Source organism: Pan paniscus, chromosome 19 (genome assembly GCF_029289425.2).
Source record: "Pan paniscus chromosome 19, NHGRI_mPanPan1-v2.0_pri, whole genome shotgun sequence".
Classification (NCBI taxonomy): domain Eukaryota; kingdom Metazoa; phylum Chordata; class Mammalia; order Primates; family Hominidae; genus Pan; species Pan paniscus.
In genome coordinates, this window is record NC_073268.2 from 19304141 (window position 1) to 19327073 (window position 22933).

The window sequence follows — 22933 nt, forward strand, 5'->3', positions numbered from 1 at the left end:
TCTACCATAATTGCAAAAATTCTGTGATTTCTCTGTATAACATACCCATCAAATCAGAGTGGGTATATTCAATGGCCTGAAGAGGACTCAAGGTGAAGATTCTCCTCTACATCTGACTTTAGAAAAGACTTTCCACCTGCCTTGTGGTTCAGAAATCTAGTTTCACACAGTTCATTTCGAGATAGAGGGAGGCATTCAGGATGTGTCTGGACTAGAGCAGCAGTTTCTGCACATGCTCCCCTCTGTCCTCATTAATTTGCTGATGCATAACTTAGGAAAAGCACACTAAAGGTCTGTTTTTCTTTTGCCCTCACACCAGAGAACAGGCTCATTAGGTCCCTCCATGAAGAGGTTTAGGTAGCATCAATACAAATGTTTTAAACTCACCATCTTTACTAAGCACTTTATACCACTGGGAGTCCCTCATAAAAATCTGGTGGCCGGGAGTGGTGGCTCATGCCTGTAATTCCAGCACTTTGCTCAGGTGGGTGGATCACCTGAGGTCAGGAGTTCAAGACCAGCCTGACCAACATGGTGAAACCTGTCTCTACTAAAAATACAAAAATTAGCTGGGCATGGTGGCAGGCAACTGTAATCCTAAGTACTCAGGAGGCTGAGGCAGGAGAATCACTTGAAACCAGGAGGCGGAGGTTGCAGTGAGCCGAGATGGCACCATTGCACTCCAGCATGAGGGACAGAGTGAGACTCTGTCTCAAATAATAATAATAATCATCATCATCATCATCATCTAGCCAGCTTCACTACAATTATGTAGGCAACACCAGGAAAACACTGGAATCACAGTTGATAAAAATTAATGAATTCACTCAAAAACGTTCAGAGTGCCATGTCCATTTGTGCCAGGTACTGTACTAAGTGCTGGGGCTACAAAATCCATCTCAAAGACACACCAAGATGAGGACTTTGTCCCCAGGGGACTTTCATTCCTCAAGGAGGAAGCGGATGCTGGTGGGAAAACATGAGAGCCATGTGGGGATCTGTACGGCAGGGTGACAAGGAGAGGACAAAGCAGGAATGGGGGCTGGGTTAAGAAAGACTTGAGAGACACTAACTTTCTTATCTTGAGTTTCTGTGTTCATCTTAAACAGAAAAAGGCATTTGCTTCATGGTGATGAAAAAATCAGAGCTAGTTGATATTGGAAACTAGCACTCATTTCATATAAACAGAATAGAGCTGTACCCTTCAAAGTAAGTCACAGTTACTTTCAAAGATTGGCACAAGGGTCTCAACACACCAAGTGTATGTTAGGGGCTGGGCTCCGTTGGAGTCAAATCTTCCTGGTAAACAAAGCTACACTGCAGTCATATTTGGCATATGTGACATATAGGCCCACTGCATTTCCTTCCAAAGGCAAGATGCCAAGGGAAGGTGCCAGTAATTTTATGACCAATATGACACCATTTTGTGGTGGTTGTAAGTTGAAACAGTATATTTCCCTGCATTACACAAGTTTGTAAAAAACAAAAAAAGAGGCCCCAGCTGTGGTTGATCGATGATGAATTGAATAGAGCCTAACCTTCCAGGCTTCTCACTTGCACAGGCCCTTCCAAGGTCCTCGGAGGGCCCCTGGAACTTTTTGTAGTCATAATTTTTTTAATGTTTTTACTAGATAAGGCTCAGGCCCCACAAAATCCTGAAATCATCCCTGGGTTCCAATAGTTACAACCCAGTAAATCTCTTGAATGAAGCCTCTATGTTATTGACAAATACTGACTCGCCAAATTAGCAGGGTGATAGGGTCAGTCTATTTTGAATCTGAAATCCATCTCAAAGACAGGCCAAGAGCTTATTAGTGGACTTAACTGGATTCTGCTGGCCCAAGCGCAGTAAAGTCAAACAACCATATCGAGGTTTTGCATTGGGGAAAGGAGGACATTTATTTGCAGGGCATCCAAGCAAGAAGGACCAGGCGGCTAACTATCAAAGTCCCTCACTGAATGGGGGCAATAATCATATCTCTTACAGATGAAATCATGAATGAAATGGTTTATGGAAAAGCAGCAATGGTTGATAATCCTAAATGTTAAGTATGTTTATATTTTTTCCCTGACTTTAAAGTGCTTCTCCTTCATTCCTATACACAGGTCCAGACTGATGGCTTATGTTTTAAAATTCTCTTAGTCACTTCATTGGTTCTAACAATAATTTTAGAAACTGGATGACTTAGCAATGTAGAAAGGCTATACTTTATTCAGATAGAGTACACTCACATATTGGCTTGTCTGTGGCACATCGATATCATGCCAAGAATGTAAGCACTAAGAGAGAATAAGAGGAAAATCCAGGCTTTATCCCTATTGAATTATTTATCCCACTATTAGAATATTAGTGAGGTAGGTGTGGCCACACTGTGATGGCAAATTGAGCTTCGGTCACAAACATGCCTTACTGTTCCCCCCAGTCTACTGACATCAGCTTCCTTTACATAGCGGTAGATGCACAAAAGTTTGCACAGTTGAGGGTATTGTCATCATGTTTTGGTATGTACTGGAATCCTGGCAGCTTCTTCTCTGATTCGGAGAGGCGCAAACATTAAAGACAAAAAGAACAACTCGAGTCTGTCCTTTAGGGTGATTTAGGGTGGCTTTTTAAATTTGTAGTGGTTGAAAAGTCTTGAGATTGTCACACCTAGCAACTCTTATACTTCTCTCAGCTGCAGCTTGTTCTTTTCACCTGTGTAACAAGCTGTCTTCTCTTCTCACAGAAGCTTAGCATTTCTTCCTCTGCCCCATAGCATTTTTTCAATACTTAATTTACCAGGTGCTGTTTATGTTGTAGGCACCTAAGTACTTATACAAGTGAGATAACATGTCCGAAGTTCTTAGAACAGTGCTTGGCCTATGGTAAATGCTCCATACATGTTACCTCCTATGATACCTCATTTTCATTTTTCCAACAACTCTTGCGATGCGGTTATTATTATCATTTCTATTTTGCAGATGAGGAAGTTGAAACTCAGAGACGCTAGGTAATTTGCTAAGGTTCACACGGCTAATAAGTGGCAGAACCACTTACAAGCTTTGCAAGTAATTTTCAATGCAGCTCTTAGTTCCCCTGTAATAGGAGCTGAATGATGACAATTTGGCTTTGTGTGCATTGTATCTTACTTTCTAACTTGAACAGGACCTGTAGAGCAGTGAGCTCCACTTCCCTCTGAGAATCCCACGCTTCTGGAGCTCCTGGCTGCACCAGCTCTGGGCATCCCCAGGGTTTATGCTCACCGGTCAGTGCTGGTGTGACATGATGTCTGAGCACCGGCACTGTGTCCAGCGCATTGCTAGGCACTAGACACGTGCTCTTTCATTTATTCCTCAAATTGTTTTGTGCTGTAAACGCTACCCAGAAAGGCTCATGTTCATTACTCAAGTCACTTCACCAGAAAGTGACAGAGCCAGAATTCAAACCCAGGTCTGCCAGATTCCAGGTCCCTTGCTTCTTCTGTTGTTCCTCATTGCAAGGGAGTCTTCTTCAAGGTTATTCTCAGGACTTTGATTAAGATACAGGCTCACAGCTGGGCATGGTGGCTCATGCTGTAATCCCAGCACTTTGGGAGGCCAAGGTGGGTGGATCACTTGAGCTCAGAAGTTCGAGACCAGCCTGGCCAACATGGTGAAACCCTGTCTCTACTAAAAATACAAAAATTAACCAGGCATGGGGACGGGTACCTATGATCCCAGCTACTCTGAAGGCTGAGGCAGGAGAATCACTTGACTCCAGGAGGTGGAGTTTGCAGTGAGCCAAGATCACACCACTGCACTGCACTCCAGCCTGGGCAACAGAGTGAGACTTCATCTCAAAAAAAAAAAAAAAAAAGAAAGAAAAGAAAAAAGGCTCACCGTTTCAGATTCTCTAGATTTTGCCCCTGAAAAAGCATTTACGTGATGCATTCTGAGGTCTTGTATGGAGGAGCTTGGTGTGGGGAGATGTGTGGCTCACGAACCTATGTAGATGAATAAAGGAAAGAGGTTATTTTCTCCCCAAGTACATCGCGCATATTGGGTGAGGATCTAGGTCATCTGCTTATTTCTTTAACTACCTTCTTCCCTGGAACCAGTTTTCCCTGACAGCCTTGGGATTCTTGCATAGATCATTTTGGAGTTTGTCATTTAAATTTATTTTCATGGCCTGCTTTGGACATTTTTTCAGCTAGAGCTGTTAGAATTTCAGTACGTTTAAGACAGTGATGACATGCTCCAGTCCTTTCATCTCTGTCTCCTCAGTTAATAGAAAGGAAACATAGCCCATCTATCTGGACCTGTACAGAAGAATTTGGAGGGAAAAAAAAAAAACAGGCAAGAAATGTTCCCTTATTTTGTGAGCTACCTTTATTCTGTCCCATTGTTCTACAGCAAAAGGCTTGTATAAAAATATTTCAGTTTTCCTCATCTAATAAGGCATATTTAATAAAATGATTTAGAGCAGTACTTCTTAAACTTTTACTCTGAGACAGTCTTTGAGGCTGAAAAAAAGCTTGCCACATTTTACTCCCATAAAGATACCAAAAAGGCGATGGACTGGGAGTCAGTGCACCTTAGTTTAATGTATAAAATGAAGGACTTGAACCAGAAATGGAAATGATCATCCACTGTGAATCTAAAAACACTCGAGGGTGGGCGCGCTGGCTCATGCCTGTAATCCCAGCACTTTAGGAGGCCAAGACAGGCAGATCGCTTGAGCCCCTGGAGTTCAAGATCAGCCTGGGCAACAAAGTGAGACCCCAATCTCTACAAAAAGACTTTTAAAAAGTGGAAACATAAATATAAATAAATAAAAACATTCATATCATTTGGTTTGTGAAAAAGAGTTGCTGTAGAGTCCTCAAACTTGAGCCGTTGAGCCAGTTCCCACTCAGTCTCTCCATGGCCCAGGCACAACCTTAGTCAAGAAAAGAATGCCTTAGAACAGGAGGAAAATAGGATAATATCGAATGGCCCTATATTTTGATTTCATTAGGGACAAATGCAAAGATCCTAATGTCAGCTGGAGAAAAGCTTCCTAGTTCAGAGGTAATGCTGAGCTCAAGGCTATGGATGAGCTATCAGGAAAGAGGGAAGGTTGGAGAGTGAGAGAATTTTGGAGGAAAGATAACAAACTTTGCTAAGTTGTTTGGCTACATATTGCCTTACAGTCATTATTTTTGGTGTTTAAGAAAAATAGAAACAGGGTCTCACTTTGTTACCCAGGCTGGTCTCAAACTCCTGGGCTCAAGCTCTCCTTCTGCTTTGGCCTCCCAAAGTGCTGAGATTACAGGCTTGAGATGCTGTGCCCAGCCTACATTCATTTTTAATAGCTGGGAGGAAAGTGGGCAGAGGAAGATACACAACGAGGGGGTAGCCGACTTTGTACAGAGCCCACCAGTGGTCTTACAAGTTTTCATGCCAAAAAAAATCACGAAGGATATTTAAAGCCCTAGTTTGAGAATCCATACTTAACCAGTCATGTGGCACTCACATTCTTTCTCTTTGTAACATCATCTTATTGCATATTAGTGTTACAAAACAAGTTAATGGCACTGAAAAACCATCTGGAATAGGAAGAGGAGGGGGATCACAAGGCAGGACAAGCTGTGTGGCTCCCAGCCTCGCCACTGACTCACTCTGATCTTGGTCAAGGGAGAGTGAATCTTCACTCCTCTTTTTTCCATCTGCCAGCATGTTTGGTCTTCTGGCACCTGGTGTTCTATATAGTACAACATGCTTCTTTGTGTTAAATTGAGACTTGATCCACATACCATCAACGCAGTATTATAAAGTGTACAATTCAGTGGTGGTTAGTATATTCTCAAGGTTGTATAGCAAACAATCACCATTGTCTAACCCCAGAACATTTTCATCATCCCAAAAAGAAACCTGGTACCCATTAGCCATCACTCCCCAGTGCTGTCTTCCCTCAGGCCCAGGTAACTACTAATCTACTTTGAGTCCCTATGGATTTGCCTATTCTAGATCTTTCATATAAACGAATCATACAGTATGTGGCCTTTTGTGTCTAGTTTCTTTTCACGAAGCATGTTGTTTCTAAGGTCCTCCCATGCTGCAGCATGGATCATTCCTTTGCAAGGCTGAGTGATATTCCATTGTATGGAGCAATCACTATATCAGTTCATCCATTCATCACTTAGTGGACATGTGGTTGTTTCTACTTTATTTTGGCTTTTATGAATAATGCTGCTATGGACATGCATGTACTACTTTTTGTGTGGACATGTTTTTAATTCTAGGGTGCATCCCTAGCAGAATTGCTAGATCATATGGCAACTCTTACGTTTAACTTTTTGAGGACCTGTCAGGCTGATTTCCACAGTGGCTGCTCCATTTTACACTTCCATCTGCAATGTTTGAGGGTTTCAATTTCTCCAGGTCTTTGTCAACACTGTCGTTGTCTGTCTCTTCTCGTAGCCATCCCAGTGAGTGTAAAGTAGTATCTCGCTGCAGTTTTTGATGGACATTTCCCTAATGATTTAAGACATTCAACATTTTTATGTGTATATGAGCCATTTATATATCTTCTTTGAAGAAATATTTATTCAAATCCTCTGCCGATTTAAAAAATTGATTTGTCTTTTTATTGAATTATAGGAATTCTCTATATCTTCTGGATACTCTGGATATTAGACCTTAACAGATAATTTGCCAGTATTTTCTCTCATCCTGTGAGTTCTGTGACTTTCTTGCCAGTGTCCTTTGATGCACAAAAGTTTTTAATTTTGATAAAATCTAATGTATCTATTTTTCCTTTGGTGGTTTGTGCTTTTGGTGTCATGTGTGTGTATAAAATGTCTTATTCTTCTTTGAAAAGGTTCAGTGTTTGGTTTTAAATCAGGCTGTGTCCCTTTCATCTGTCTGACATTCTTTTCACCATGTCAGGCTGCCTTCAGCTAGTAATACTTCATTAAATTCAAAAGACAAAATTGTTTTAAAAGAAAAAAAATCCAGTTTGGAGAAGAAAAAACTGTTGTCTAATTTAAGGTCATGAGATTTACTCCCATGTGTTTGTCTAAGAGTCTTATCGTTTTGGCTCTTACATTTAGGTATTTGACATATTTTGCATCAATTCTTATAATCGTGTGAGATGTAGGGGGTCCACCTTCATTATTTTGCACATAGATGTTCAGTTGTTCCAGCACCATTTAAAAAAAAAAACATTATTTCCACGTAGAATTGTTTTAGCACCCTTGTCAAAAATAAATTTTCCATAAATGTGAGGGTTTATTTCTGGGTTGTCAATTCTATTCTATTGATATATTTGTCTGTCCACATTCCAGTATCACACTGTGATTGCTGTAGATTTGATTTGGGTTTTGAAATTGGGACATTTGAGTCTTCCCACTTTGTTATTTTACAAGATTATTTTGCTATTTAGGGTGCCTTAAATTGCATTATAATTTTAGAACTAGCTTGTCACTTTCTGGAAAGAAGCCAGCTGGGATTTTGATAAGAATCGTACTGATAATAGCACAGATATGTAATCAACCCAAATGCCCAACCTAACTGCTATGTTATTCCTATTCCAATACTTTGCAATATATGTAGCTTTTTAGAAAGAGGATATGTTAGCAGGGCGCAGTGGCTCACGCCTGTAATCCCAGCACTTTGGGAGGCTGAGGCAGGCGGATCGCCTGAGGTCAGGAGTTAGAGACCAGCCTGGACAACATGGTGAAACCCCGTGTCTACTAAAAGTACAAAAATTAGCAGGGCGTGGTGGCAGGCGCCTGTAATCCCAACTACTCAGGAGGCTGAGGTAGGAGAATCACTTGAACCCGGGAGGTGGAGGTTGCAGTAAGCCGAGGTCACGCCATTGCACTCAAGCCTGGGCAACAGAGTGAGACTCCAATGGAGACGGGGTTTCAGCACGTTTATCAGGCCGCTCTTGAACTCCTAACCTCAGATGATCCACCTGCTTTAGCCTCCCAAAATGCTGGGATTACAGGCATGAGCTACCGTGCCCGGCCAATAAATGAAAACTTTTTCACTCAAAAAAACAATTGTAGTGAAACCATAGATCAGTTTGGAGAATCGTGCTATTATTATCTGCTTCATGTTTACAGAATACTCTGTTGAATTTGGTTTGCCAGATTTTGTCAAGCATTTTTCCATCTACATTCATAAGAAATACTGGTCTGTAATTTTTTGTGTGTGATGTCTTTAGTTTGGATACCAGGTTAATATCAGCCTCATAGAATAAGTTAGGAAATGTTCTTTCCTCATCTGTATTTTGAAAGACTTTATGAAGGATTGGTGTTAATTCTTCTGTAAGTATTTGGTAGATTCATCAGTGGGGCTGCCTGCTGGTCTTCAGCTTTTCTTAGTGGAAAGTTTTTTGATTACTACCTCAATCTCTTTACTTGACATAGGTCTGTCTATTCAGATTTTCTGTTTTTTTCTCAAGTCAGATTCAGTAGTTCATATCTTTCTGGTAATGTGTCTTTCATCCAGCTTATCCAGTTATTAGCATATATTGTTTATATGTATAATCCTTTTTATTCATATTATAATCCTTTTTATGTCTCTAAGAACAATAGTAATGTCCCCTCTCATTTCGAATTTTAATAATTTGGTCTTCTGTATTTGTGCAGTGCAGTGGCTCACACCTGTCATCCTAGCACTTTGGGAGGCTGCGGTGGGAGGATTGCTTGACCCCAGGAGTTCAAGGCCAGCCAGGGCAACATACTGAGACCTTATCTCTACAAAAAAAAAATTTAAAATTTAGCTGAACGTGGCGGCACACGCCTGTAGTCATAGCTACTCAGGTGGCTAAGGCAGGAGGATCACTTGAGCCCGGGAGATCGGGGCTGCAGTGAGCCATGATTGTGCCACTGCACTCCAGCCTGGGAAACAGAGTGAAAACCTGTCTTGAAAAATGAACAGTAAAAAAACAAAATGTTTGTGGCCAGATGCAGTGGTGCATACCTATAATCCCTGTACTTTGGGAGGCCAAGGAAGGAGGATTGCTTGAGACCAGCCTGGGCAACATAGTGAGACCCTATCTCTAAAAATTTTTTTTAGTTAGCCGAGTGTGGTGGTGCGCACCTGTCCTCTCAGCTACATCTTAATTTTATAACGTTGTAGTTCAGATTAATTCCAACTTTGTTTCAATGGTATACAAAAACTTTGCTTCTCTAAAGCTCCACTCTCACCCCCTCCTTTATACTGTTATTGTCACACATTACATCTTTATATACTTTATGTTCATCAACTAGATTTATAATTATTGCATTAGGTAAGTATCTTTTTCTTATTTTTTTTTCTTTATTTTGGGACAGAGTCTCACTCTGTTGCCCAGGCTAGAGTGCAGTGGCACAATCTTTACTCGCCGCAACCTCTGCCTCCCAGGTTCAAGCGATTCTAGTGCCTCAGCCTCCTGAGTAGCTGGGATTGCAGGCACATAACACCACACCCAGCTAATTTTTGTATTTTTAGTAGAGACAGGGTTTCACCATGTTTGCCAGGCTGGTCTCAACCTCTTGACCTCAAGTGATCCTCCAGCCTCAGCCTCCCAAAGTGCTGGGATTACAGGCCTGAGCCACTGCGCCCAGCCAGTGCTTTTTATTTCTTTGTGCAGATTCACGTTAGTACTCCTTATAGGGCAGGTCTTGTAGCAACAAAGTCTCTCAGTTTTTATTTATCTAGAATATCTTAATTTCTCTTCAATTTCAAAGGTAGTTTTGCCAGGTATAGAATTATTGGCTGACAGTTTCTTTAGCACTTTGAATATGCCATTTCATTGCCTTTTATCCTCCACTGTTGTGTGTGGTTGCTTTGTTTTTAGATAGGGTCTTGCTCTGTTACCCAGGCTGGAGTGCAGTGGTGCAACCACTCACATCGTTGCAGCCTCCACCTCCCAGGCTTAAGCAATGCTGTCACCTCAGCCTCCTGGGTAGCTGAGACTACAGGCATGCACCACCATGCCCAGTTATTTTTTTTTTTAATTTTTTTTTTATTGATCATTCTTGGGTGTTTCTCGCAGAGAGGGATTTGGCAGGGTCATAGGACAATAGTGGAGGGAAGGTCAGCAGATAAACAAGTGAACAAAGGTCTCTGGTTTTCCTAGGCAGAGGACCCTGCGGCCTTCCGCAGTGTTTGTGTCCCTGGGTACTTGAGATTAGGGAGTGGTGATGACTCTTAACGAGCATGCTGCCTTCAAGCATCTGTTTAACAAAGCACATATTGCACCGCCCTTAATCCATTCAACCCTGAGTGGACACAGCACATGTTTCAGAGAGCACTGGGTTGGGGGTAAGGTCATAGATCAACAGCATCCCAAGGCAGAAGAATTTTTCTTAGTACAGAACAAAATGGAGTCTCCTATGTCTACTTCTTTCTACACAGACACAGCAACAATCTGATTTCTGTATCTTTTCCCCACATTTCCCCCTTTTCTATTCGACAAAACCGCCATCGTCATCATGGCCCGTTCTCAATGAGCTGTTGGGTACACCTCCCAGACGGGGTGGCGGCCGGGCAGAGGGGCTCCTCACTTCCCAGAAGGGGCGGCCGGGCAGAGGCGCCCCCCACCTCCCAGACGGGGCGGCTGGCCGGGCAGGGGCTGCCCCCCACCTCCCTCCCGGACGGGGCAGCTGCCGGGCGGAGACGCTCCTCACCTCCCAGACGGGGCGGCTGCTGGGCGGAGGGGCTCCTCACTTCTCAGACGGGGCGGCTGCCGGACGGAGAGGCTCCTCACCTCTCAGACGGGGCGGCTACCGGGCAGAGGGGCTCCTCACTTCTCAGACGGGGCGGCTGCCGGGCTGAGGGGCTCCTCACTTCTGAGACAGGGCAGCCAGGCAGAGACGCTCCTCACCTCCCAGACGGGGTCGCGGCCGGGCAGAGGCGTTCCTCACATCCCAGACGGGCATGCCCAGTTATGTTTAAATTTTTTGTAGAGACAGGGTTTTACTCTATTGCCAGTGCTGGTATCCAACTCCTGGCTTCAAGCAATTCTTGAGCCTCAAGCCTCCCAAGGTACTGGGAGTACAGGTGTGAGCAACCATGCCCAGCATCTCCATTGTTTTTGAAGAGAAATCAGCTATTAATCTTATTGAGGATCCCTTGTATGTGATGAGTTGCTTTTCTCTTGCTGCTTTCAAGATATTCTGTCTTTGGCTTCTGTCAGTTTGATTACAGTATGTTTAGATGTGGATCCCTCAGTTTTTCCTACTTGTAGTTCCTTGAGCTTCTTGAATATGCAGTTTGTTTTTCATCATGTTTGGGAAGTTTGGGGCCATTATTTCTTCAAATATTCTTTCTCCTTTTTTCTGTTTTTCTTCTCCTGGGACGCTCATTATGTGTATGTTAGTAAGCTTGATGATGTGTTCCACAAACAGGTCTCTGAGATTCCATTCACTTTCATTCATTTTTATTTCTGTTCCTCAGAGTCAACAATCTCAATTAACCTTTAAGTTCCCCATTCTTTCTTCGGCCTGCTGTAATGTGCCATTGAGAACCTCTAATAATTTTTCCATTTCAGTTACCATACTTTTCAACTCTGGAATTTCTATTTGGCTCCTTTTTATGGTTTCTATCTCTTTATTGATATTCTCTATTTGATGAGACATTGCTTTCATACTTTCCTTTAGTTCTCTAGTCTACAGAACTGAATCATTTCTCTTATCTCTTTGAACATATTTTAAATAGCTGAATTAAATCCTTCTCTAGGCCAGGCATGGTGGCTCGTGCCTATAATCCCAGCACTTTGGGAGGCTGAGGCTGAGGTTGAGGCTGAGGCCAGGAGTTCAAGACCACCCTGGGTAACTTCGCAAGACCCCAACTATAAAAAATAAAAAAATCTTTGTCTAGTAAGTCTAACATCTGGTCTTTCTCAGGGACAATTTCTGCTTATTTCTCCCCCCACCACGTGTTTGGGCCATACTTTGTTTCCTTGCATCTTTCATAAATGTTTGTTAAAAATTGAATATTTTAAATAATATAATGTAGCAATTCTGAAAATCAGATCCATGCTGCCAGGGTTTGGTGTTACTGCTGCTTGTGTTAGTAGTTGCTATTTATTTAGTGACTTTTCTGAACTTCTTCTGTAAAGTCTTGCATTATATGTCATGTGTTGCCACTAAAGTATCTCCTTGGTTAGCTTACCGATCAGCTAATGATTAAATGAAGATTTACTTAAATTCTTGGAACTGATAAGTCTCCTAGTTTTTGCCAAGGGGCTCTGTGTACATGTTGGGGCATACCTTCAGCACTCAGCTAGACAATTTACAGCCATGCCTTAGCTTTCACTTCTTGCTTGTGCAGAACCTCAAGATCAGCCAGGGGTGAGAGTTTATGAACTTAGTAGGTCTTTCCTGACCATGCTGGCAGCCTGCCCTATGCACGCGCATGACATTGCAAATTGCCAGGAATATGTCTTATGGACTTCTAGTTTCCCAAGCATATATCAGAGTGTTTCAAAATTCCTGTGGACATCTTATTACTCAGCTTTTCCTATTAAGCTTTTTGATTAGGCTTTTTTTCCCCAAACCGTTATTCATTGCCGAATACAGTTGCCATGTTAAAACACTTGTCTGTAATTGTTTTCCAAAAACACCCTCTTTGGAGAGGCTTTCGCACCAGACAGCTTTCATTCTGGTCAAATAAAGACAAACCTTTCAAATGAGGTCTTCCAGGGTACCACCAGACAGATGACATCATGACAGTTAACTGAGCATAAGGCTTTGAAGGAGCTCCAGCTCCATTCTGCTCCCTCTGCTTGGGGATGTGGGCTGTTTTTCAAGGTGACTACTGAGCTAGAGAGTGAGGAATGGTCTAAGGCAAGTTAACACAAATCTCACTGTTCTTACAGAAATTTTTCTTGAATAAATGCTCCTCGGGTTGCTGCAAGACTTTGGTTACATTTCTAGAGTTCTGAAAAAGTTTATTCTGGTCATTTTTTTTTTTTTGCACTTTTTTTGGTGTTTGTTGCTTTTATGAAGGGATGAATTTTTGGATGTCTCTTTTTTTTTTTTTTTTTTTTTTTTTGAGACAGAGTCTCACTCTGTTGCCCAGGCTGGAGTGTGCAGTGGCGCAATCTCGTCTCACTGCAAGCTCCACCTCCCGGGTTCACACAATTCTCCTGCCTCAGCCTCCCGAGTGGCTGGGACTACAGGCGCCTGCCACCACGCCCAGCTAATTTTTGTATATTTAGTACAGACGGGGTTTCGCCTTGTTAGCCAGGATGGTCTCGATCCCCTGACCTCGTGATCCACCTGCCTCGTCCTCCCAAAGTGCTAGGATTACAGGCGTGAGCCACTGCGCCCAGCCTCGATGTCTTTATTCCACCATTTTCACTGATGTCACTTACAACATGGTTTTAAATCTCTGAAGGCTCACTGGGCACATGCCTGTAGTCCCAGATACTCGGGAGGCAAAGGAAGAGGGATCCTTTGAGTCCAGGAATTCTGGGCTGTAGCATGCTATGCTGATTGGGTGTCCGCACTAAGTTCAGCATCAGTATGGTGACCTCCCAGGAAAAGGAGACCACCAGGTTGCCTAAAAAGGGGTGTACCAGCCCAGTTCAGGAGTAGAGCAGGTCAAAACTCCCATGCTGATCACTAGTGGGATCATGGCTGTGAATAGCCACTGCTCTCCAGCCTGGGCAACACAGTGAGTGAGAATGTGTCTCTTAAAAATAAAAAGTCTCATCGACCATAGACTAATTAACTATTTAATCCTGGGAAATGATTAGGGGAAAGACATAAAAAGAGAAACTGTAATCCACTTTTTTTTGCTCTATCGCCCAGGCTGGAGTACAGTGGCTTGATCTTGGCTCACTGCAACCTCCACCTCCCGGGTTCAAGCAATTCTCCTGCCTCAGCCTCTGAAACAGCTGGAATTACAGGCAAGCGCTGCCATGCCCTGCTAATGAGAAATTGTAATTCTCATAGAGGTCCTCCCAGAGGAGTAGAAGAAGGTTGAAAGGCACTTCTGTATTTAGTCTTCTCACAATTAAGGCTGGGCCCAGTGGCTCACACCAGCACTTTGGGAGGCCAAGGCAGGCGGATCACTTGAGATCAGGAGGTCAAGACCAGCCTGGCAAACATGGTGAAACTCCCATCTCTACTGAAAACACAAAAAATAGCCAGGCGTGGTGGTGCGTGCCTATAGTCCCAGCTATTTGGGAGACTGAGGAAGGAGGATTACCTGAGCTTGGGAAGAGGAGGTTGCAGTGAGCCAAGATCATGCCACTGCACTCCAGCCTGGTCAATGGAGCAAGACCCTGTTTGGGTGGGGAGGGGAGGGGAGTGGAGGGGAGAGGAGAAAGGAAAGAAAGGAAAGGAAAGAAAATAGAAGGAAGGGGGAGGGAAGGAAGGAAGGAAAAAGAGAGAGAAAAAGAATGAAGAACGAAAATAAAAATTTTTTTAAAACCTAAGGTTAAAATAAACCCTTTTTCTTCATACAGATTAAACACATGAGTTCAAATTACAGCTTTGCTGCTTAATAGCTTGGTGACCTAGGACAAGTTATATAACCTCTCTGTGTCTCAGTTTCCTCATTTAAAAATAGGGCAATAATAATATCTACCACATAAGGTATTTGCTGATCACAAATACCTGGCAACCCAGTAGATACTCACTGTAATAATTATTATTTTTATAATTTCTGCCTAAGTACAAAGATGATTCTTGGGTTAACCTAAAGGTAGATTTTCTTTTATTTATTCCTGTTTCTTTTATTTTTCTTGTTCACCTTAAAGAATTAAAAAGAAAATCGATTCCAGCATTTTGGAATAAAAATTTGCATCAAAATCAATTTATTCATTTTATTGACATATAAACAAAATGTCATTTGTTTATTCAATAAACATTTGTTAAATGCCTAATACATTTCAGACATCATGCCAGGCACGGGGATGACAGGGCATGGTGGCGGGCACCTGTAATCCCAGCTACTTGGGAGGCTAAGGCAGGAGAATTGCTTGAACCTGGGAGGCGGAGATTGCAGTGAGCCAAGATTGCGCCACTGCACTCCAGCCTGGGCGACAGAGTGAGACTCCGTCTCAGGAAAAAAAAAAAAAAATATATGGTCTCTGCCCTCAAAGCGCTCATAGTCCAGGAGCCTGACAAGCGGACAGGTGATTACATGCAATGTAAGAAAGGCTGTGATGTCATACAAGAAGACAAGTGGGAGTATGGTTTTGACTAGTTCCTCCTCTTAGATTTATTCCTTCTTCTTTGGCTATAAAGCAAAAGAATTGGTCCTATTTTTTTCTAACTATGCAAATTAAACCATAAAATTTAAAAACTTTATAAAGATAAAAGACAAGCAGCCAGCCGCAGTGGCTTATGCCAGTAATCCTATCAGTTTGGGAGGCTGAGGCAGGTAGATCACCTGAGGTCAGGAGTTCAAAACCAGCCTGGCCAACCTGGTAAAACCCCGTCTCTACTAAAAATACAAAAATTAGCTGGGCATGGTGGTGGGTGCCTGTAATCCCAGCTACTCGGAAGGCTGAGGCAGAACAGGAGAATCACTTGAACCTGGGAGGCGGAGGTTGCAGTGAGCCAAGATCGAGGCATTGCACTCCAGCCTGGGCAACAAGAGCGAGACTCCATCTCAAAAAAAAAAAAAAAAAAAAAAAAGATGAACAACTTGAATTATGAAGAGCAACTTGAATTATGGAGGATGCTAGAAATACTGTTTCCTCCGCAGTCAGGGCTTCCTACCAACATACTCACTTTTAGGGTTTTTGACCTGAAAAGTTCTGTGGCATATTTTTTCTTTGCTATCCACTTTTTTTTTCCTTGTAGTCTCAAAGGTTTGTCAGTATACTTTAAAACAATCCTGGTAACAGTTCTAGATTGAAGGAGACTAAAGAATCATGTACTAAGTGTAATGTCTGATGTTTGATTGGATTCTGAATTTTTTAACCCATGTTATGATTGGGACAATTGTGAAAATGTGTATATGGACCGCATAGTAGACAATGATAATATGAAGTTCCATTGGGTGATGATAGTCCTCTGGTTATGTCGGAGAATGCCTTGGTTCTTAGGGGCTGCAGGCTGAAGTCTTCAATGGTGAAGGGTCATTATGTCTGCAACTGACTCTCAAATGGTTTTGTCCAGAAAATGTATAGACATACATACACGGAAAGCAAATGTGGCAAAGTATTAGCAACTACTGATTCCAGATTAAAGTTATACAGGTGTTCATTATACCATTTGAAAATGTTTCCCAGCCATTCTAAGGCTTAAAGGAAAAAAAGAAAATGTTTAAAATAAAAAGTTGGGGGCAGAAAAAGAATACCAAAAATTTTGGGCTCATGCCTGTAATCCCAGCACTTTGGGAGGCCAAAGAGAGAGGGTGGCTTGAGCCCAGGAGTTCGAGACCAGCCTGGACAACATGGTGAAACCCCATTTCTACAAAATATACAAAAATTAGCCAGGCGTGGTGGCACACACCTGTAGTTCTAGCTACTCAGGAGGCTGAGGTGGGAGGATCACTTGAGCACAGGAGGCAGAGGCTGCCGTGAGCCAAGATTGCACCACTGCACTCAGCCTGTGTAACAGAGCGAGACCCGGCCTCAAAATAAACAAAAGAAACGCCTTTGTGGCAGAGGTAAGGTTGCTGTATAACAAAATGCTGGGTTACGGTTCCGGGTCCATTCCATATGAAGATCAGAGGCTTCCACTGGACCCAAAGGAATAATACTAGTCACTTGTGATTGTTCCTCTATAGGTTTGAAAGATGTGTCAGGCCAACTCATTGGATGCAGTTTTAATCTAAAACTCTATACATTATACCCCCAACTCATAGACTTCTTCTATCCATGAAACTCTCTTCTGTTTTCACAGTCTCAATGTGGCCCCAATAAAGCCATCCTTTTGGAGGACTCAGAAAAGGCCCCCCACAACCTCTGCAACATAATAATTATAGTTAACTCTTATTGAGCACTCACTGTGCACTAGGCATTTTTCAGGTATTGATTCATTTGATCCTCAAAATTCATTAGAGGTAGGTACTATTATAATGACAAGGCCAAGGAACAGAGATTTAACAATTTGCCCAAATTCACATTATTAGCAGACCTGAGATTGAAGCATAGTCTGGCTATGGAATCTGTATTCTTAATGGCCATGCTATACTGCCTAAGATTAACCTTTTACTTCAGTTACAGGGATTGTTTTTATCTCTCTGAAAGTGCCCCCAATAAGCCACAACAATAAATTAATCAATTGTCTCGGTTACCTCTTTTGCCCAAATTTACGTATTGAAAAAAATTCAAACAAGCCAGAAAGATGAAAGAATAGTACAGAATCTAATCAAAGATCAGGCACTGCATGTCATGTCTTCATTTCCTTTAATCTAAAACATGCTTCTACTTTCTTTGATCTTTCATGACATTGGCATTTTTTAAGAGTCAAAGATAGTTGTCTTGTAAATTGTCCCACAATCCGGATATGTCTGTTTCCTCATGATGAAATTCAAGTTAAGCATTTTTGGGAAAAATACTGCATAGGTGAAGTATCCTTCCTGCCTCGTAACTGCAGATGGCCTGTAATACTAAGTTTGATCACTTGACTAAGGTGATCTTCCAGATCTCTCCATTGTAATTATTTTGCTGGGTACAGGGGCTCCCACTTGTAATCCCAGCACTTTGGAAGGCTGAGGTGGGAGGATTGCTTGAGCCCAGGAGTTCTACACCAGCCTGAGCAACATGGGGAAACCCTGTCACTACTGAAAATACAAAAGTACAAAAAAAAAAAAAAAATTAGCTGGGCATGGTGGTGCAAGCCTATACTCCCAGCTACTCGGGGGACTGAATTTGGAGGATCCCTTGAGCCCAGGGGGGTTGAGGCTGCAATGAGGTATAATTTTGCCACTGTATTTCAGCCTGGGTGACAAAATAAAAATAAAAAATAATAATTTTCCGCTTGGTAATTAATAAATAATCTGTGGGTTGTTACTTTGAGTTCAGTGAAGATCCTGTTCTCAAATGTCTTTTCACCCAAATGTGCATCAATGATAATCCTTGTCTGAATGAATTTGTATTACACTGATGGTTGCAAAGTGACACTTTTTAAAATTCTGTCATTCCTTCTACATTTACTAGCTGGCATTATTTCATTGAAGAAGAACTCCCCCTCTTTCTTTTTCTATATCACTCTTCGTGGATTCTTCTTTATATTAAATATGTTGTAACTTATTGTTGTTATTCTTTTGAATGCTCAAATTGTCCAGATTTGACCAATGCAATCTTTATTATTTTTTAACTCCACAATCCAGGTTAAACTAAGCTATTTTTAATGCCCAGAGTAATTTATAATATTTCCCACTCCCAACAGGAATTGAGAAAGGGACTCCAGAAGTTGGGGGCTTATTCAGACTTCTTAAAAGTCTACCTTCTTCCTCTGTACTTTCAGCCCAAAGTGAGACTTTTGAGTTGGGAAGAGATACTTCTGAATTAAACTACTAATCACTGTCACCCAATTGTAATCCCAACCATCTTTATTCTAGGCATACCATACTCACTGCCATGCTTACCCTTCAGTTGGGCACCTTTGCCCTCCTTCCTATTGGCCTTCTGGTTCCTACCCAACTGTCCAGTCCATAGGCTTCAATGACACCTTTTTCCCACCCCTGTGGTAGCGTTGGCTGCCTCCTTTACCTACTCAAGTAACCGCTTTACCGCTAATTTATTGCTCTCTGTTTTCATCTATAGGATCTTACCTAGCCATATGGCCTGCTGCCTCTGCCAATTTAAAAACAGCATTGAGGCTGTCTGCAAGACAGTCAAGCTGCATTGCAACAGTGCATGTCTGACAAACACCATACATTGTCGTGAGTCCAAATTGCATGGTGATAAATTGTTACATTAAGTATTTGTTTTTAAACTTTTTATTTTTAATGATGATAAAATTTTAAGCTAATGACATAATTGCTTTATTTTTATTTACTCATTCAGAGTTAAACTCCCTCAATTTCTGAACTACTCCCTTGCTGAGAGTCAGGTTCTCAGTTACTATTACAAAATTTAATAATAGAACTGTTCCATATGCACAAAGGACCAAGACAAAGGAATGGGAAGGCTAGGGAATAACATTAACTTCCACACACTGTGTACTGTGCTCTCTGCTTGATGCTTTGCCCACAGTGATAATTTCTTCATATAGTGCAATGTAGTTTGTAAGGTGGTTTTAAATTCATGTGGTCTCAAGTATTCTCTGCCTTATAGGACAGATGTAGATACGGTTTTGGTTTTTCTGTTTTTACAGTTTTATAAGAGTACAAGTGATGCTGTTTTATTTGAAGCCTGAGAGCTTCTGGTTCCATAACCAGAAATTGCTACCTGGCTCTTCTAATGGAATGGAGGGCTTTTCCATTCTTAGACCATCCAACTCTGAACTTGCTCTGAATCTCAAACCTTTCTGTTCACAGAACAAACGCTCAAGGGCTTTCAAGAGTGTTTCTGTAGATTAGGTTTATTAGCATCAACTTCATGACTTCTAAAATGTGACTGCTTTCATGTCCAGATAGCTGGAATACAGGTATCTACCAGTGATATGGGGTGGATAATTAATAATGCTTGGTTACATAAAGTCAGTGTTGCTTATTTTTCAAAACTTTTTTTTTTTTTTTTTTTTTTTTTACCAATTATATTATTCCCTTCTCCCCAAGAAGTGGGCAGAAAAGCTTTGTTAACCTCCTTTTACAGATGAGGAAAAACAAGATCAGAGGTGCTAAGTGCTGTAGCCTAGTGCCAGGTCTTCTGGCCCCAATTCTGGGTTCTCCCCAAGCCCATGCTTCTTCCACTTTCTCACAATCTTTACTTCTTCCTCTGACCCTCACCACCACCCAAAATACTTTTAATTCTGGAAAAGAAACCCAGCTGCACACTGGCATGCTTGACCTTCATGCAGTCAGAAGCTTTGGCTGATTCCCCATCCAAAATATTAGAGATGAAATGAAAGCAAAGTAGGCATCTGACAAAAGTTGCTTTTTCCCTTCTGCATTTTAGGACCTCAAGTAATGTTTATCCAGAAACTGCTATCATACCAGAGATTCATTGTGTATTTAACAACATAGGCATACAATCTGGCAAATTTGAAAAACTCTTAACATACACACCAAATCCCTGCCCAAATTTAAGAACTAGGGTGGACACAGTGCTTTTTTCCATGTCGCATCTTCTGTGATGGGGCTACGATATGTGGGAGCAGAGAATGGGGAGGGTGGAGCGCATGCCAGATGAGGATCTATCAGCAATGGGAGGGGGCCTCCACTTTAGCATCTCCACCCTGCTCCTCTCAGAGGACCGCCTTTCATTGCATTCAGCTGTGATGGTAGCAAGAACACAGGCGAACCAAGGACGAGGAGAGCGGGAGCCTTGTGCTCTCTCTGCATCTGAGGCAGGACAGCACAGGGTATGGAGCAGTCTGCAGAGAGGCCAGCTCATCAGCTCATCAGGGAAGCACTTTTCTTCCACCTTGGGCTTTGACTGAGCACTGGGCAATTGGCCCCTGGGGATCAATGAAATAATCCTAAGCAGAGTTACTGTATGTCACACTATGAAATGTTCCAAGTAGATGGCCGTGTTTTCAAAAGATATATTTTCTCCTTTTGTTGTTGCCATTTCATAGGTTTAGGATTGGGTGTGTGTTTCTTCTCTCTGAATGGCACTCAAATGTTTGCTGACTCCTACTCTGTGTGACTGGGGTGTACAGCTATGGACTGATGCATCCCATCCCATCATCTTTCATGAGCAAAGCAGTCTCTTTTTTGACAGCTGAAGAAGAATCTGTAGGGAATCCAGAAGGAGCGTTCATGAAGGTGTTACAAGCCCGGAAGAATTACACAAGCACTGAGCTGACTGTTGAGCCGGAGGAGCCCTCAGACAGCAGTGGCATCAACTTGTCAGGCTTTGGGAGTGAGCAGCTAGACACCAATGACGAGAGTGATGTTATCAGTGCACTAAGTTACATCTTGCCGTATTTCTCAGCAGTAAACCTAGATGTGAAATCAATGTTACTACCGTTCATTTAACTGCCAACCACAGGAAACAGCCTGGCAAAGATTCAAACTATACGCAAAAACTGGTAGAGAGTGAGTAGAGTCCTCATGGGCCCAAGGAGCATCCCGAAAAGGCACTTCAAAGAGGTGGGAAGGCAGAGCATCAGGAGGGAACAGGGTGCCCAGGCATCTATGGAGAACGCTGCCGAAGAAAAAAGGCTCGGGAGTCCAGCCCTAAAGGAGCTGGAACAGCCTCACACACAGCAGGGGCCTGAGAAGTTAGCGGGAAACGCCATCTACACCAAGCCTTCATTCACCCAAGAGCATAAGGCAGCAGTCTCTGTGCTGACACCCTTCTCCAAGGGCGCGCCTTCTACCTCCAGCCCTGCAAAAGCCCTACCACAGGTGAGAGACAGATCAAAAGACTTAACCCACGCTATTTCCATTTTAGAAAGTGCAAAGGCTAAAGTTACAAATATGAAGGCTTCTAAACCAATTGTACATTCCAGAAAAAAATACCGCTTTCACAAAACTCGCTCCCGCATGACCCACAGAACACCCAAGGTCAAAAAGAGTCCAAAGTTCAGAAAGAAATGTTATCTGAATAGACTGATGCTCGCAAACAGGCCTCCGTTCTCTGCAGCGAAGAGCCTCATAAATTCCCCTTCACAAGGGGCTTTTTCATCCTTAGGAGACCTGAGTCCTCAAGAAAACCCTTTTCTGGAAGTATCTGCTCCTTCAGAACATTTTATAGAAACCACTAATATAAAAGACACAACTGCAAGAAATGCCTTGGAAGAAAATGTTTTTATGGAAAACACTAACATGCCAGAAGTCACTATCTCTGAAAACACAAACTACAATCATCCTCCTGAGGCAGATTCCGCTGGGACTGCATTCAACTTAGGGCCAACTGTTAAACTGAGACAAAATGGGAATACAACAACGTGGGCACTGACCTGTCCCCCGAGCCCAAAAGCTTCAATTACCCATTGCTCAGTTTGAAATTCAGCTAACCCAGCAGCTACAGTCCCTTATCCCCACCAACAATGTGAGAAGGCTCATTTCTCATGTTATCCGGACCTTGAAGATGGACTGCTCTGGGGCCCATGTGCAAGTGACCTGTGCCAAGCTGATCTCCAGGACAGGCCACCTGATGAAGCTTCTCAGTGGGCAGCAGGAAGTAAAGGCATCTGAGATAGAATGGGATACGGACCAATGGAAGACTGAGAACTACATTAATGAGAGCACGGAAGCCCAGAGTGAACAGAAAGAGAAGTCGCTTGAGGTGAGGACCACACAGAAACATGAGACCCAGAATTCCCATCATTTAGCATATCCCAGGAAAGTGCCCACACAGAAGAATCTGGGACTCCCAGGCCATAGCTTATCTTGGCCATGTAACTTTGGTCATGACAGTGATCTCCCACTTTGCTCATGTAGAGAGTGAAATATAAATTAGGACACAAGATGAACTGTAGGCCGGGGGTGGTAGCTCACGCCTGTAATCTCAGCACTTTGGGAGGCCAAGGTGGGTGGATTACTTGAAGTCAGGAGTTTGAGACCAGCTTGGCCAACATAGTGAAAGCCTGTCTCCACAAAAAATAAAAAAATTATCTGGGTTGGTGACACGTGCCTGTAGTCCCAGCTACTTGGGAGGCTGAGGTGGGAGGATCACCTGAGCCCAGGGAGGTCGAGTCTAGTGAACGGTGTTTGCACCACTGTACCCCAGCCTCGGTGACAGAGTGAGACCCTCTTTCAAAAAAATAAAAAAGAACCTGTAAGCTACTCACCTGGAATACTGGGATTTTGAATAATTAGCTCTCATTGTGGTGTTTTGTTTTGTTTTGTTTTTAGCTCACAAAAGAAGTTCCAGGATATGGCTATACTGAAAAACTCATCTTTGCATTAATTGTGACTGAAATAGTAATGATTTCGACTATACTTTTCTGCCTCATTGTGGTAAGGACAAAAA

At 42.5% G+C, this 22933-nt stretch overlaps 1 protein-coding gene across 1 annotated transcript in view; it reads left to right on the plus strand.

The window, feature by feature from the left end:
* LOC100988940 (leucine-rich repeat-containing protein 37A2-like) overlaps positions 1 to 22933 on the plus strand; it is a 38902-nt gene that overhangs the window by 12600 nt on the left and 3369 nt on the right. Inside the window, 5 exon segments of the mRNA XM_063598927.1 lie at positions 18581 to 18789; positions 20735 to 21874; positions 21877 to 21951; positions 21954 to 22246; positions 22816 to 22920. Of these exon segments, the coding sequence (XP_063454997.1) occupies positions 18581 to 18789; positions 20735 to 21874; positions 21877 to 21951; positions 21954 to 22246; positions 22816 to 22920 (1822 nt within the window).